The following is a 13,517-nucleotide window of genomic DNA, read 5'->3' as shown; positions in this document are numbered from 1 at the left end:
TGGGGACTCCACCCCTGCCTGGGCAGCTGTGCCAGGAGTTGACCATCCCTTCAGTGAAGGAATTTTCTTCAATATCCAACCTGAGCCTCCCCTGGCCCAGGCTGAGGCCGTTCCCTCTCCTCCTGTCCCTGTTCCCTGGGAGCAGAGCCCGACCCCCCCGGCTGTCCCCTCCTGTCAGGGAGTTGTGCAGAGCCACAAGGTTCCCCCTGAGGCTCCTTTTCTCCAGGCTGAGCCCCTTTCCCATCTCCCTCAGCTGCTCCTGGGGCTCCAGACTCTTCACTGACCATGTTGCAACATCTGGTAGTCTCGAGCATCCCTGGATGGGAACCTCTGGAATCAGCACCTCGTTAAGATGCCAACACATCTGTAATTCCTGTGCCCTGGCAGTGACAGTCCTTGCTGTCTGAGCTCTCCTTTGCTGCATGATTCACTTTGTTTATTGTTGAAAGAGCCCTTAGGATGCCGCCCCAGGTGGGCTGCAGAGAGTTTTCATTGCAGTGCCTGGCGTCAATGAACTGTTTCATCAAGAGCCTTGTTCTCCTGGCAGCTTTGAGAGCCCACCCTTGGCTCAAAGATGCACCGCTGCTCTGCTGGTCACTCTTACACCCATTTCTCTCTTCTATCATTTTTAGTGGCAGACATGATCACAAAATGTTTAAAGAAAAACTTGCCAAACCTCAGCGTTGTGACTGAGAAAGCCAGAGGACCTATTTTTTATGAAAGACCCAGACTTTAATGCAGCACCGTAAAGCCATTTCACAAAATAAATAGCAGCTCTGTGTGCTTAGATGGGCCCACACTATTTTTAGCTTAAGCAGGAATTGAATGTAAAGTCTTCTAATAAATTGAGCTGAAATTGGTTCCAGGCAGTGGCTTTGCCTCAGGTTCACACCAGTGTGTGAGGGCCTTCAGGAGCCTTTGTGGAGATTTGTATTAGAGGAAAGCAGGAGCAGGGCTGGCAGGATCAGTTTTGAGGAGAGTTTCATAGAGGCATCTCAGATGGAAAAGATTGGGTTCTGTCAAATTCCAGAAAAAAACCAGAAACCCTAGAAGAGTCTGTTTGCCTTTGGAAAAGCCAAATATAACTTGCTCTCCTGAATTTGTGAATCTCCTGAAGTCTCTATAATTTGAAGAATGGGTAGAATAAACAGCATTTTCCATGTCATTTAATTTCCCACCTGTAAAACCAGATAGGGATTAGCTGTAGATTTTTCCCTGCTGCTCCTTTCTGTTGGATCACCAGGACTCTCCAGGAAGAGGAAGGCAGATTAAAAGCTGCTGTGTTATATTTCGGATTTTCTCTTGAGAGTAATAAAGTTTCTTTCTCATTTTTTATTATTTAACCAAGCTAATGAAAGACAGCCTTTTCTGCAAGCAGCTTGCATGTTAAATAGAAGTTGAATCCTGTTAGGAAAGCTGCTGTGGCTGTGCTGAGAAGGGAAGTGCAACATCCTGTTGGAGCCACTGCTGGCTGTGAGTGAGGGTTTATAAGGTCAGGTCATTTATTTAATTTAGTGCTGCAAGACATACTCTGCCAGATAAATGAAAAGAATGGAGTGTTCAGTAGGACAGCCTTGAAATGGATCCTTGTTGCTCCTGAGTGAGCTTTTCCAGGAACACTTCTGCAGCTCAAGAGGCTTCACCTTCTCTTCATGGGCAGAGTCTGAAAAGCTGCAGGAGAGCACATTGTTGTGCTGGGGTCTGCCAGAGGAGGGACTGAGTAGTTTAGAGTTCTTTCTCCTCTAACACAGGGATGAGTTTGACCTCCTAAATGCAGTCAAGCTGCACGTAAAGAGTCACATTTTATAGGGAGCTGAGGATTTCTCAGGGCAGGTGGCACTGGTGTCCCTCAGTCCTGCTCAGGGCATTGCTGGACTTGGAACTGAAGTCACAGGTGGCTGAAGGGAGCAGATGCATGGCTGTGCCCTCAGTTTGGCTCTGGATGGGTTTTTAACTCTCTGTCTCTGTGTGTATGTGTGCGCTCCCCTGCCCTCAGTCTGGCTCTGGATGGGTTTTTAACTCTGTGTGTGTGTGTGTGTTCCTCTGCCCTCAGTTTAGCCCCAGATGGGTTTTTAACTCTCATTGTGTGTGTGTGTGTGCTCCCCTGCCCTCAGTTTAGCCCCAGCTGGGTTTTTAACTCTCGTGGTGTGTGTGTGTGTGTGTGCTCCCCTGCCCTCAGTTTGGCCCCAGGTGGGTTTTTAACTCTCGTGGTGTGTGTTTCCCTGTCCTCAGTCGATGCTGCGGGGCCGTGGGGGCTGCTACAAGCACACCTTCTATGGCATTGAGAGCCACCGCTGCATGGAGGCCACCCCCAGCCTGGCCTGTGCCAACAAGTGTGTCTTCTGCTGGAGGTAAGGAGTTTGGCCAGGGGGGCTCTATGTGACACAGCCAGCTGTCCCTCAGCCAGCTGTGCTCAGGAGAGCGTGGGCTGGGTGTGTTGTGTGAACGCCCCGAGGTGCTGAGCAATGGCAGTGTCTTTGGAAATTGGACCATTTTCCATATTTAAATACCTTCACCCCCACCAATTCCACTGCTCTAAACAGGTGAAAAGTGATCACTCAGTAATTGTTGCCTTCCTAAAATAGCAGCTGGTAAATCCTAGAATCACTGAGGTAGAAAGAGCCATCCAGGATCACCCAGTCCAAGCTGTGCCTGATCCCCACCTTGTCCCCAGCCCAGAGCCCTGAGTGCCACCTCCAGCCCTTCCTTGGGCACCTCCAGGGATGGGCACTCCAAACCTTCCTGGGCAGCCCCTTCCAGTGCCTGAGCACCCTTTCCATGGGGAAATTCCTGCTGATGTCCTACCTGAGCCTCCCCTGGCCCAGGCTGAGGCCGTTCCCTCTCCTCCTGTCCCTGTTCCCTGGGAGCAGAGCCCGACCCCCCCGGCTGTCCCCTCCTGTCAGGGAGCTGTGCAGAGCCACAGGGTTCCACCTGAGCCTCCTTTTCTCCAGGCTGGGCAACCTGTCCTCAACTCAATGACTTCCTATTGGTCAGGAAAGTATCCCCTTTCCTCAGAGGACTGACTCTGTGGTGAATTCCTGAAGGAAAGGAGCTGTGCTGGATCTGAGCTGCTCTAGCACTACTCACTCACTCACTCCTGCCTGGGCTTCCAAGGGAGGTGTGTGCCAGGCTGGGGGAGTGCAGGGCAGGATTGCGAAGAGAGGCTGAGGCTCAGCAGAAATGCCAGCAGTGACGTGAGAGCTCCTGGAGTGGGAGGACAGGGAGGTTGTGCTTTGAGCTCTTTTGTTTTCCACCCTGCTAAATCATCCCATGGGAGCTGTACTTCCTTTGGGATTTACACCTTACCCCGGGCTGCCAACAGCACCCGTTCCCTCCCCCAGGCTGGGTGATGGTGGTCCAGCATCCCAGTGAGTATTCCCTGAGCAGCCTGAGCCAGTGGAAGGTGTCTCTGCCATGGCAGGGGATGGAATGACATGGGCTTGACGGTCCCTTCCCACTCAAACCATTCTGGGATTCTGCAATAGTATTTCCATGCAAAACCAGCCAAATTCCTCTGAGTGTCTCTTTCTGTCTTTCACAGTTCTCATGTTTTAATAATGCAGGTATTTCATGGGAGCATTTAAAGGATTGCCCTAACTAGTAGGGTGCTTGAAAGCTGTCTCCCATGAGCGTTGGGCCCTGGGCATCCTGTGCAGTTTGCATTTGGGCGTCTGTTCCAAAGTGTTCCTTGGTGCTCTGGATGGGCTTTCCTCATCCCCTGGCTGGGAAGGGGGTAGCAAATGGCACCTTTAATGTGCAGCTTCTGCTTTGCTTCAGAGCAGGGCAGTGACTGGGAAGGAAAACCTTCTGCTCATGTCTGCTTTCTGCGTGGTGTGCATGGAGTCCTGCAGTGGGACTGTGCTGGGAGAGACACTGCCCTGCCTGTCCTTGTCCCTCTGTCCCCACGCACAAGGTACATCCTAAAGAGCAAACAAGAACGTGGTCAGGATGAGGGGCTTGTTCCCAGCATTGCTCCTCAGAGCATTTCCCATTTTCTCTTCTAAATGCCCTCATTCAGGACTTTTTGGCAGCAGCCTGGATGTGGAATAGGCTGAATCAGGGAAATCCAGCAAGTGTGAACTGGGGAGTGCAGAAAATGATAAATGAGATAGTACAGATTTATCAATAATTGATAAATCAGTCCATTAGTGTAGAGACCCAGAGAACTGTTCCCTGTGTGTCTAACTCATCATGCTGTCACTGTCGCCTGTCACTTCAGAGGGATCTGGCAGCAGCAGCCTGATGACAACGAGTGCTACAGTGCTGATTTTCCTGATGGCTACAACCCAAATCACTGAGTGCAAGGAAACAGCTTCCCAGGGCACTGAGCTCAGAGATTTTAGCATTGATTAATTTATTTCCCTGCTGTGGGTGAGGTGAGGGGCAGGTGTTGGACTCTCCCATATGAAATGCAGCTGGCTGTCTTCAGGTCTGCCCTGGAAACTGGAAGGTTTGAGTTGGAAAATGTAAGGCTCAGTTTGAGGCTCATCCCAGGACCTTAAGCTTGACTTAAACCAGAATTGCTGCTGAAAGAAAATTTCTTTTTGATGACTTTTCCAGCTCCTGTGCCTGGGCTGCTCAGCCTTCCTGTAGCTGTGAGAGGGATGTTCCCTCCCTCCTTGCCACACTCAATCCCTGCTGATCCTGTGCCAGCCCAGCTCCCAAACCGTGCAGTCAGGCCTATCTGTACTTTTTGTTTTATCCCCCACACCTTGCAGTTTGTTCAGTGTGTAAGACTGAAGTGGAGCTGCAGGCCCTGGTGGCTGGGCAGGATAAACGAGGCAGCTCCTGAGCAGCAGGTGCTGTCTGTGCTGGTACAGACATGTGAAATCCCAGTTTTATCTGCTGCTGGCAGAATGTCTTTCAGGCAGGTTTTCTGCTGAACTCCTCAGCTCTGCACGCTGCTTTGCAGATAAAGCTGCTGGGATTCTTTCTTTCTTGACCTCTTCTTTTGGGATTTTGACATTTATAGATTCTGCCAATGTTTCTAACTGCACAACCATTGCGCTCTCCCCAGACGGCTGAAGCAAATCCCAAGGAACCTGTTTATTCCCTCTTCCTCACTTTGGCAAGAAGCGCTGCAGTTCAGCTGCTTTCCCTGGGAATTGGATCTCACTGGAGTTGGCTGGTCCTGGCTGTGACACGTTTTGGCCCCAAACCAGTAATGGAATCACAGAATGGTTTGAGTTGAGGCCTTAAAGGGTGTCAGTTCCAAGCCCTGCTGTGAGCAGGTCACCTCCACCAGAGCACATGGGTGGAGCCAGTATCCAAACACCCTCAGAAAATTCGGGGTTATTGTCAGAGATGTGGCTTCTCTCTACGTTGGATGATCTCCTTGTCCTCCTTGTTCCTGGGAGCATTCACAGCTGCCAGGGCCCCCTCACTGGCTCGTGCTTCCCTGCCTGTCCCCTTCAGAGAGATTGGGGATGCAGGATTATGTGGCAGCTTTTTGTGGGGACAGGAAAAGCAGACTGGGAGATGGAAACAGCTGGAGGTGGACACGCCTGTGTCAGGGAGGCTCAGGTTGGATTTTGGGAAAGGTTCTTTCCCTGGAGGGTGCTGGGCACTGCCCAGGCTCCCCAGGGAATGGGCACGGCCCCGAGGCTGCCAGAGCTCCAGGAGTGTTTGGACAGCACTCCCAGGGATGCCCAGGAGTTGGGGGGTGTGTGCAGGGCCAGAATTGGACTGAATGATCCCTATGGTTCCTTCCATCTCTGGATATTCCATGGTTCTCTGAGGTGGATTGTTTGGTGTTCCCCCAGGCAGCACTGAGGCTATTCCATCAAAAGCATTGAATGGGACACCCCACACCTGAATTACTGCAACATACCCAGTCATAATCCTGTCCTCCAAGGGAATCTGTCACTCTCCATCCCTGCTCCCAGCTGTTCTCACCAGGACTGTGTCTCTTTAGCTTAATTGCCTAAATGGAAATGTGCAAGTGACCAAATCTTTTAATCAATTAGAGCAAGTGTGGGTTCGGAGCTCTGTGACATCTCCCTGCAGCACAGGCACCAGGCAGACCTGATTTGATGAGGGTTTTTGGCTCAGTGTCCAAAGCCCAATCAATTATTGTGGAGAGATGGAACAGCTAAATAAGATTTAAATTAATAGGGTTTATTACGTTTGCACCTGAGGAGGAGGCAAACCAGACAAAGTGAAATATCCTGTGAAGAAATTGGCTTGTATTTCTTCTGCTGTAACTTGAAAGCTTATACCTGTGCTTGGACGTTTCAGGTTTTGCTTGTAGACAGCAACTGAAGTTGTGTTCAGACACTAAATCAGTGGGTGGCCGAAAGCCAGGCATCACAGTAAGCCCTGCAAAACACAGAGATTAAAAATTAATAATCTCTCACAGGAGAAGTACTTAAAGTCTTAAAAAAATTTAGAGGAAACTGAAAACAGATGAAAACAAAAGCTTCTCCTCGGTAACTAACTTGATTCCAGAGGATAAATTCTTCAGGGAAAGGGGAGTATTGATATCAAAGGAGTGGATGCTGAAGGTCTGGAACACCTGGAAGCTGAGCCTGAAAGCTCAGAGAGACTCTGTGTTCTCCTGGACTTGGACTTCTTGGAGGTCCTGGGGCTCCAATCAGCTCCCAGATTTCTGGTCTCAGTAGTGAATCTAAACAGATAATGGGCTGTGAAATGTCCATGCTGGGCCTCGGTTGTCCCTGCAGGGGATGGTGCCAGGTCCAGCAGTCACTGATGTGGGCAGTGACTGGGAGCTTTGAAAGTGAATTTGCACTTTTGACATCCACATGAGGTTTGGAATAGTGTGGAAGCTGTGCTGGCAGAGTCCAGGGATGGGGTGGGATGGGATGGGTGGACACAAACACAAGACACTGAGCATCACCTGCCTTTCAGGAGATTCTGGTCTTAAAAAAGGGAACATTTCAGAATTGGGATGAGCTTTTCAGCATGGAGCATCTTCCATCTTTAAGGTTTCAATTGGAAGAGAATCACAGATTTCTTTTCGTTGGAAAAGCCCTCTAATATCCTTGAGTCCAGTTGTTTCCCCAGCACTGCCAAGGCCACTAGACCCTGTCCTCAAGTGCCACATCCATGGGGCTTTTAAACCTCTCCACCACTGCCCTGTGACAACCCTTTCCATGAAGAAATTTCCCTTAATATCCAGTCTAAGGCAGCCCTTGCACCCTCTGATCCTGTCAGCCAATTTATCCAGCCTGCTGCAGGGTGACTTTACCCATCTAGGGGAAACATTTCAGTCAGATTCCGTATCTCAGTTCTGGTCTCTGCCTAGCCCAGTCTGGGCTCTTCCTGTTGTTCTCAGGAGGTGCATAAGAAAAGGTACAGCCATGTTTCAGATTGCACCAGCAGGAACACTAAACATGGTTGGCTTGTGCATTGGCCAAGCTTTTTTTATGGTCTCCCTCTTTATCCTCCCATCATTCCAGGGAAAGTCCTTGGGATCTCTTTTGTGTGTCCTTTCCTGGTCATGGCTGATGTTTTGCCTTCCCTTTTCTGCTGATGCCCCCGTGTTTTTGTGCTCCTCCTTTTGTTTGCAGCTGTAGGCTCATGAGGCTGCAGAAGAGCAGATTGATTTTGTTGTTCTCCCTTTGCTTTTTATTGCTGCAGTTTGCATTTCTGCCTTAATAGGGCTTCCAAAACTGCCACTTCTCCTGAACTTCTTTTCCCTTAAGCTCTTCTCCTCTGGAATCTCCCTGCTGGCTCTTGGGGTTCACTGAGACTGCTTCTTGAATTCTTCTTATTTTTATTCTGTTCTTGCTCTGCCTAGGAATGGTGTGCTCTGTCCTCTCATGTCACTGTCACCGTCACTTCCTCACCTTCCTGTTCCCCACCAGGTATCACCCTGGGTCAGTCGATGCCTGCAGTAAGTGATATTTTGTACCTGAGCTGCATCTACCCTCAGAGCTTCATAATAACCATTTGCAGAATGTTCAAAGCAAAAGCTGTGTTATTATCACAGCCCCCAAGCGACTGGGGAGGCAGAGCACAGCCTCAGGAAGCTGCACCTTCACAGGACTCCCAGGACCTGCCAGGGACACTGGGACTGCTGTCCCATGCTCCTGGTGGATCAGAGGTGTCCTGACACCGCAGGGAAAGCTGGATGGCAGTAGGCTGGGTGGCTGGGGAGATTCCAGGGAGCCAGCAGGAGCTTCCCATCGTGTTCTCTGCAGTCTCTGGCACTGAGGTGTCCCTCTGAAGGAGCAAACCAAACCTGTTTCACACCTGGAATCTCTGCTAAAATCAAGGTTTTCTGCTGTGTGTGGGTTTGGGTGAGTTCTCATTTTACTTGTGTTATTTTGGGAAGGAAGGCATCCCCGACACAAATTCCTGCTCAGTACTGGCATAGCCAGTGAGGTGGATGATAGGAGGTCACAGAGCCTGGGGGGAATGGGAAGGTGACTATGGAATTCTGTCTTTGCTGGGGACTGGGGAACAATCTCCTGAGCCCAAGACATTACTGCTTTTCCTCCTTGTAATGGTCTTAATTTAATGAAACTAGGCAGAAACACCAATTAGTGTGGAGGTTTTAGTATTTATTCTTTTTCTGTGGGAGGGAGAGATTAGGAGAAGAAAAAACAAAACAGGCTTAAGCTTAAAAATAAACAAAAATAGTTTTATTAACACACACTACAGGAATGAAAAAAAGTTGAGAAGAAGAAAACTTAAACTAAAACAGAATGACACTTTAAAACACACTTCTCTCTCCTTACAAACTATTAACTTTCTTATTAAACAACATAGACACAACTTGTGATTTTCAGTCAGTTTCACTATTTAGACATAATCACTCATTACTTTTAGGAGAAGAGTCTCTCTAAGACCTTTTTATGAAGACGTTTGGCCACAAGACAAAGTAGTCCAGTGCTCTCAATGTCACACATCTGCTGCCACCCGGAGTTTTCACAGACTGTGTTGTTTTATCAGCAAAGCTTCTCAGTGTATCTGGGGTACTATTTACAAATACTTCTAGTCTAAAACCATCTTTGTCTCAAAGGCTGAGACCTCTTTTTAACCTAGGAGCAGGGGCTTTAAAGTTCTCAATTAAATCTCAATCACATCAGTCTTCAATTAGAATAGCATTCTCCCCAACAACACTAAGATGCTACAAAGAACAGTCCATTTCTCCATAATTTACCCTAGAGAAGTCCAGTTAAAAACGTCCATTTCTTCAATACTATTCTAATATTATTAGTTTTTTTACTTATAATCTAACTGACTTCATTCAGTGTCTTTTCCACATACCCTCTGTTTTCTTTCTTCTTTTTCTCAAGGAAGAGTTGTGCTTTAAAAACCCCATGTTGCTAGGAAAGGGTTAAATCCACCCGGGCCTGCAAGGGCCACATGCACCTTGGGCTGCATGGGGCTGAAGGAAATGCAAAGCTGTGCTGATGGAGGAAGCTGGTAGATGTCCTTTTTTCCACCCCTCAGTCTCATCCAGGGCAGTCCGGCTCGGAGCTGCCACTAAGCTGTAGAAGGGCTCAACCCAGGCCGCTCCCATGCGGGCAGCAGCTCTCAGAGGCCCGGCCTGGCCTGGCTCACTGGCAACAGGGGGCCTGACCCGGGCTCCTCCTGCTCCCCATGCGGGCAGCAGCTCTCAGAGGCCTGGCCAGCCTGCAACAGGGGGCCTGACCCGGGCTCCTCCTGCTCCCCATGCGGGCAGCAGCTCTCAGAGGCCTGGCCAGCCTGCAAAGGGGGCCTGACCCGGGCTCTTCCTGCTCTCCGTGCGGGCAGCAGCTCTCAGAGGCCTGGCCTGGCCTGGCCAGCCTGCAAAGGGGGCCTGACCCGGGCTCTTCCTGCTCTCCGTGCGGGCAGCAGCTCTCAGAGGCCTGGCCAGCCAGCAACAGGGGGCCTGACCCGGGCTCCTCCTGCTCTCTGTGCAGGCAGCAGCTCTCAGAGGCCTGGCCAGCCTGCAACAGGGGGCCTGACCCGGGCTCCTCCTGCTCTCTGTGCGGGCAGCAGCTCTCAGAGGCCTGGCCAGCCTGCAACAGGGGGCCTGACCCGGGCTCCTCCTTCTCCCCATGCTGGCAGCAGCTCTCAGAGGCCTGGCCAGCCTGCAACAGGGGGCCTGACCCGGGCTCCTCCTGCTCCCCATGCTGGCAGCAGCTCTCAGAGGCCTGGCCAGCCTGCAACAGGGAGCCTGACCCGGGCTCCTCCTGCTCTCTGTGTGGGCAGCAGCTCTCAGAGGCCCGGCCAGGCCTGGCCCAGCCTGCAACAGGGAGCCTGACCCGGGCTCCTCCTGCTCTCTGTGCTGGCAGCAGCTCTCAGAGGCCCGGCCAGGCCTGGCCTGGCCGCCCAGAGAGGCAGCAGGGCCTGACCCAGGCCTGCCCACCGCCTATGATGTTACCTCATGGCTGATTCCAAAGTGAGAGAGAGACTGATCTGCTGCAGACTGGAGTTTTGAATGTCCTTTCCAAAGTCGCATTGACATCCTTATTGGTTAACCTAGCTGCCAATATCTTGGCTAACTTTCTGATAGATTCCTGTCCTTCCCCCCCCAAAACCACTCCACGGTCCTGGCAGGGAAAAACACTTCACATTTCTCTAAAACCAGAAAAGAAAAATGCGCCAACCCATGATACTCCTCTTGGCTGAGAACCTTTTTGCCAAATAAGCAGCTCTGTAGACTTAACCTGGTGTGGTTTTTAAGCAGTGGGATGTGTTAAAAATGCAGGGCCTGTTGGACACTAATAGCTGTCCGGGGTGCACCCAGAGCCTATTGATTTCCTGCTGGCTAGCCCTATTAAATATACAAGGTACAAGTTTTGCAGTTAAACATGGAAGAGTTTTATAAATGCCTTTTATAGCTGACATTCAGAAAACTTTCCATGTTGCCAGATGAGGAAATAAAGGGGAAATTCAAAAAGCTGTTTTGGCTTAAGGGATCCTTGAGGTGGTGAAGTTTGAGAGCAGCGTTTGAATCTTTGCTCCTGAAGTGGATGAAGAAATGTTTGGGCCAAAAGGCTGACGTTATTGAGCCTGGGTTTGGAGTTCGTGTTTTAGCACTGTCAGAGGGTGCAGCTGCAGGTGTTTCTTACTTTGGGAATCCCAGACTGGTTTGGGGTGGAAGCGAACATAAGGATGATCCCATCCCACCCCTGCCATGGCAGGGACACATCCCACTGTCCCAGGCTGCTCCAAGCCCCAATGTCCAACCTGGCCTTGGACACTGCCAGGGATCCAGGGGCAGCCACAGCTGCTCTGGGCACCCTGTGCCAGGGCCTGCCCACCCTCACAGGGAGGATTTTTCTCCTGATATCCAACCTAAATGTACTCTCAATTGGTTTGAATCCCTTCTCCCTTTTCCAGAGCTCATTGGGAGCCTTTGGTGATGACTGAAGCAGCCCCCTCATCCTGAGAAGGCACTTCCCTGTCCTTTGTCCCTCGCAGTTAAATGCTGGGAGTCTTGTCCTAATCCCCTGGAGCTGGAAGGCTGAATGCAGCTGTAACCTCTTGGGTGTGCACAGGGCTGACTGCCAGGGATGGTGGAGAGGGGTGCAAGAAGCAGAGGTCACCTGCCTGGAAAACAGGGTGTCAGGAGTGTATTTTGCTTGGCCTTGTTTTCCTGTCCAGAAGTGAGTTAATCCAAGAGCTTTTGTGGAAGACCCTGCACAATGTGCTGCTCTTAATGAGAGCATAATGTGGGCTGTGGGGGGAGTGGTAGGGAAAAACTGAAGGGACTTTTGGAGAATATTTTGGGATGAAGCAGGAAAAGGTGCAGAGAAAACAAGGAGGTAAAAGCACAAAATTTCACTGACTTCTTTAAGATGATATTTAAGGCCTGGATGATCCTCTCATGCTAATAAAGTAAGCATGGTGTTTGGGTTGATTTACCTGGGTTGGCTTTTGCTGTTTTCCAAGAAAATAAAATACAGGAACAGTGATCCTTTCCAGGCAAGGTTGACTTCCCAACCCAGTGTGACCCAGCTGTTCCTCAGATGCAAGAACTGGGATTTTCCCCCTGCAATCTGCTTGGGTCGGGGGGGATTAAAATCTGGGAGATGACCCAGATCCCCCCAGAAATGCATTCCTGGTACAGTGCAGGCTTCCTGCCTGGTACCGGAGCACCACACAAACATTGGGGTAGAAAGAAATCTTGTCCTCAGGGTGGAGCTAAAAATCGCCTGGGGCATCCCTTCTCCAGAGCTTTGTGCAGCTGTGAGCAGAAGAGGAGGAAGAACCAGTTTCCCTTTCTTTACAGAGGCTTTTGCAGACATTATTTTAGCTTAGAAACCTTTTACCTGTGCTTGAAAATAGGTGTATAAAATTTAATATTATCCAGAAAGCTCATTCTTCCTTCTGGGAGACCAGAGCCTGGAAGGAGAGAGGTGCGAGAGTGGTGTTCAGAGGTGATACCCAAAGGTTGGGGCAGCAGCAGGCGGTTGGTGGGAATTTGTGGTTTTGAATGTTGTTGATACCAAAGTCCCCAGGTGGCAGGTGAGTTCTCCAGGTGGGTTCCAAGTGAGGGTCAGTGACTGTCCCCTCTTCCCTCAGACACCACACGAACCCTGTGGGCACTGAGTGGCGGTGGAAGATGGACCAGCCTGAGGTGATCCTACAGGAAGCCATTGAGAAGCACCAGAACATGATCAAGCAGTTCAAAGGTAACTTCTCCTCTGTCCCCACCCCTGATGCTGTTGGATGATGACCAGCAGTGACATCTTCAGGAGAGGTGAGAATGTTCTGCTTCTATGGGAAGGAGGCCTGAGGTTCAGGGTGTCAGGAAGATGGGGGACAAGAAACTGCTGTGGCACATTTAATGTTTTCTGAAATGATTCTCAGCAGCTGAGTACATGCTGCTGCCTGGAGGGAGTGGAGTTGCCTCTGGTGCGTCCTGGTAGTTGTCAAATCCTTTCCCTTGGTGTGCACAGAGCCTTCCACAGAGGTTAAGGCCAGCCTGGATGATGAGGGATCCTGCCTCCTCTGGAAGAGTGAGGGCAGGTAGGAAGCAAAAGCAGTCAGCCTTTTACCTGATAGGCAATACACTGCCAACATTAATACCCAGCTTTGTGTTAGCCCTGGAACTTCTGGGTTGTGTTTGTCTCATTTAGAATGAAACAGCAGCAAGCAGGGGCTTTTGAATTCAGGAATTATTCTGTACCTGTGTTTGTGACTGAAGCTGTGGTTCCACAGCACCTCTAGAAAGCACTGCAGCTTGCTTCCCACAGAAGTTCCTGGGAGTTTGATGTTCTGTGTCTAGAACTATAGAGAAGGCTGGGGGTTTTATTTCCCAAATGTGATGATCTGGTTGCTCTGCCAAGGTCAGCTGTCTGTACTGGCAGGGCTGCCCAGCTTGGCAGGACAGCTCCAGGGTTCTGCTCTCCCCAACTGCCTGTGGGGATCACAAATGGAGTGGAACAGCCATAAAACGTGCAAGAGGAGCCCTAGCCTTGGCTGTCATTTTGGGAACCCAATTGTTTAAGCTGGCTGTGCTCAAAGAGAATCCAATGGATCCAGGATGTGACAGGCACAAAACTCTCTGTCAGCAGAGCTGAGCTGCTCTGTCTCAATCTCTGCAGTTGGATATT

At 50.3% G+C, this 13,517-nt stretch overlaps 1 protein-coding gene across 7 annotated transcripts in view; it reads left to right on the top strand.

The window, feature by feature from the left end:
* LOC120761387 (S-adenosyl-L-methionine-dependent tRNA 4-demethylwyosine synthase TYW1-like) overlaps positions 1 to 13,517 on the top strand; it is a 97,772-nt gene that overhangs the window by 31,731 nt on the left and 52,524 nt on the right. For all 7 annotated transcript variants that reach the window (XM_040082594.2, XM_040082587.1, XM_040082588.2 and 4 more), the window contains 2 exons: positions 2,233 to 2,351; positions 12,484 to 12,593. In XM_040082594.2, coding sequence (XP_039938528.1) covers positions 2,233 to 2,351; positions 12,484 to 12,593 — 229 coding nt within the window. The remainder of the gene's footprint in view (positions 1 to 2,232; positions 2,352 to 12,483; positions 12,594 to 13,517) is intronic.

Source organism: Hirundo rustica, chromosome 19, assembly GCF_015227805.2.
Source record: "Hirundo rustica isolate bHirRus1 chromosome 19, bHirRus1.pri.v3, whole genome shotgun sequence".
In the NCBI taxonomy this organism is placed as follows: Eukaryota; Metazoa; Chordata; class Aves; order Passeriformes; family Hirundinidae; genus Hirundo; species Hirundo rustica.
Note: the sequence above shows the minus strand (reverse complement) of the source record. Positions and strands in the feature narration are given on the sequence as shown.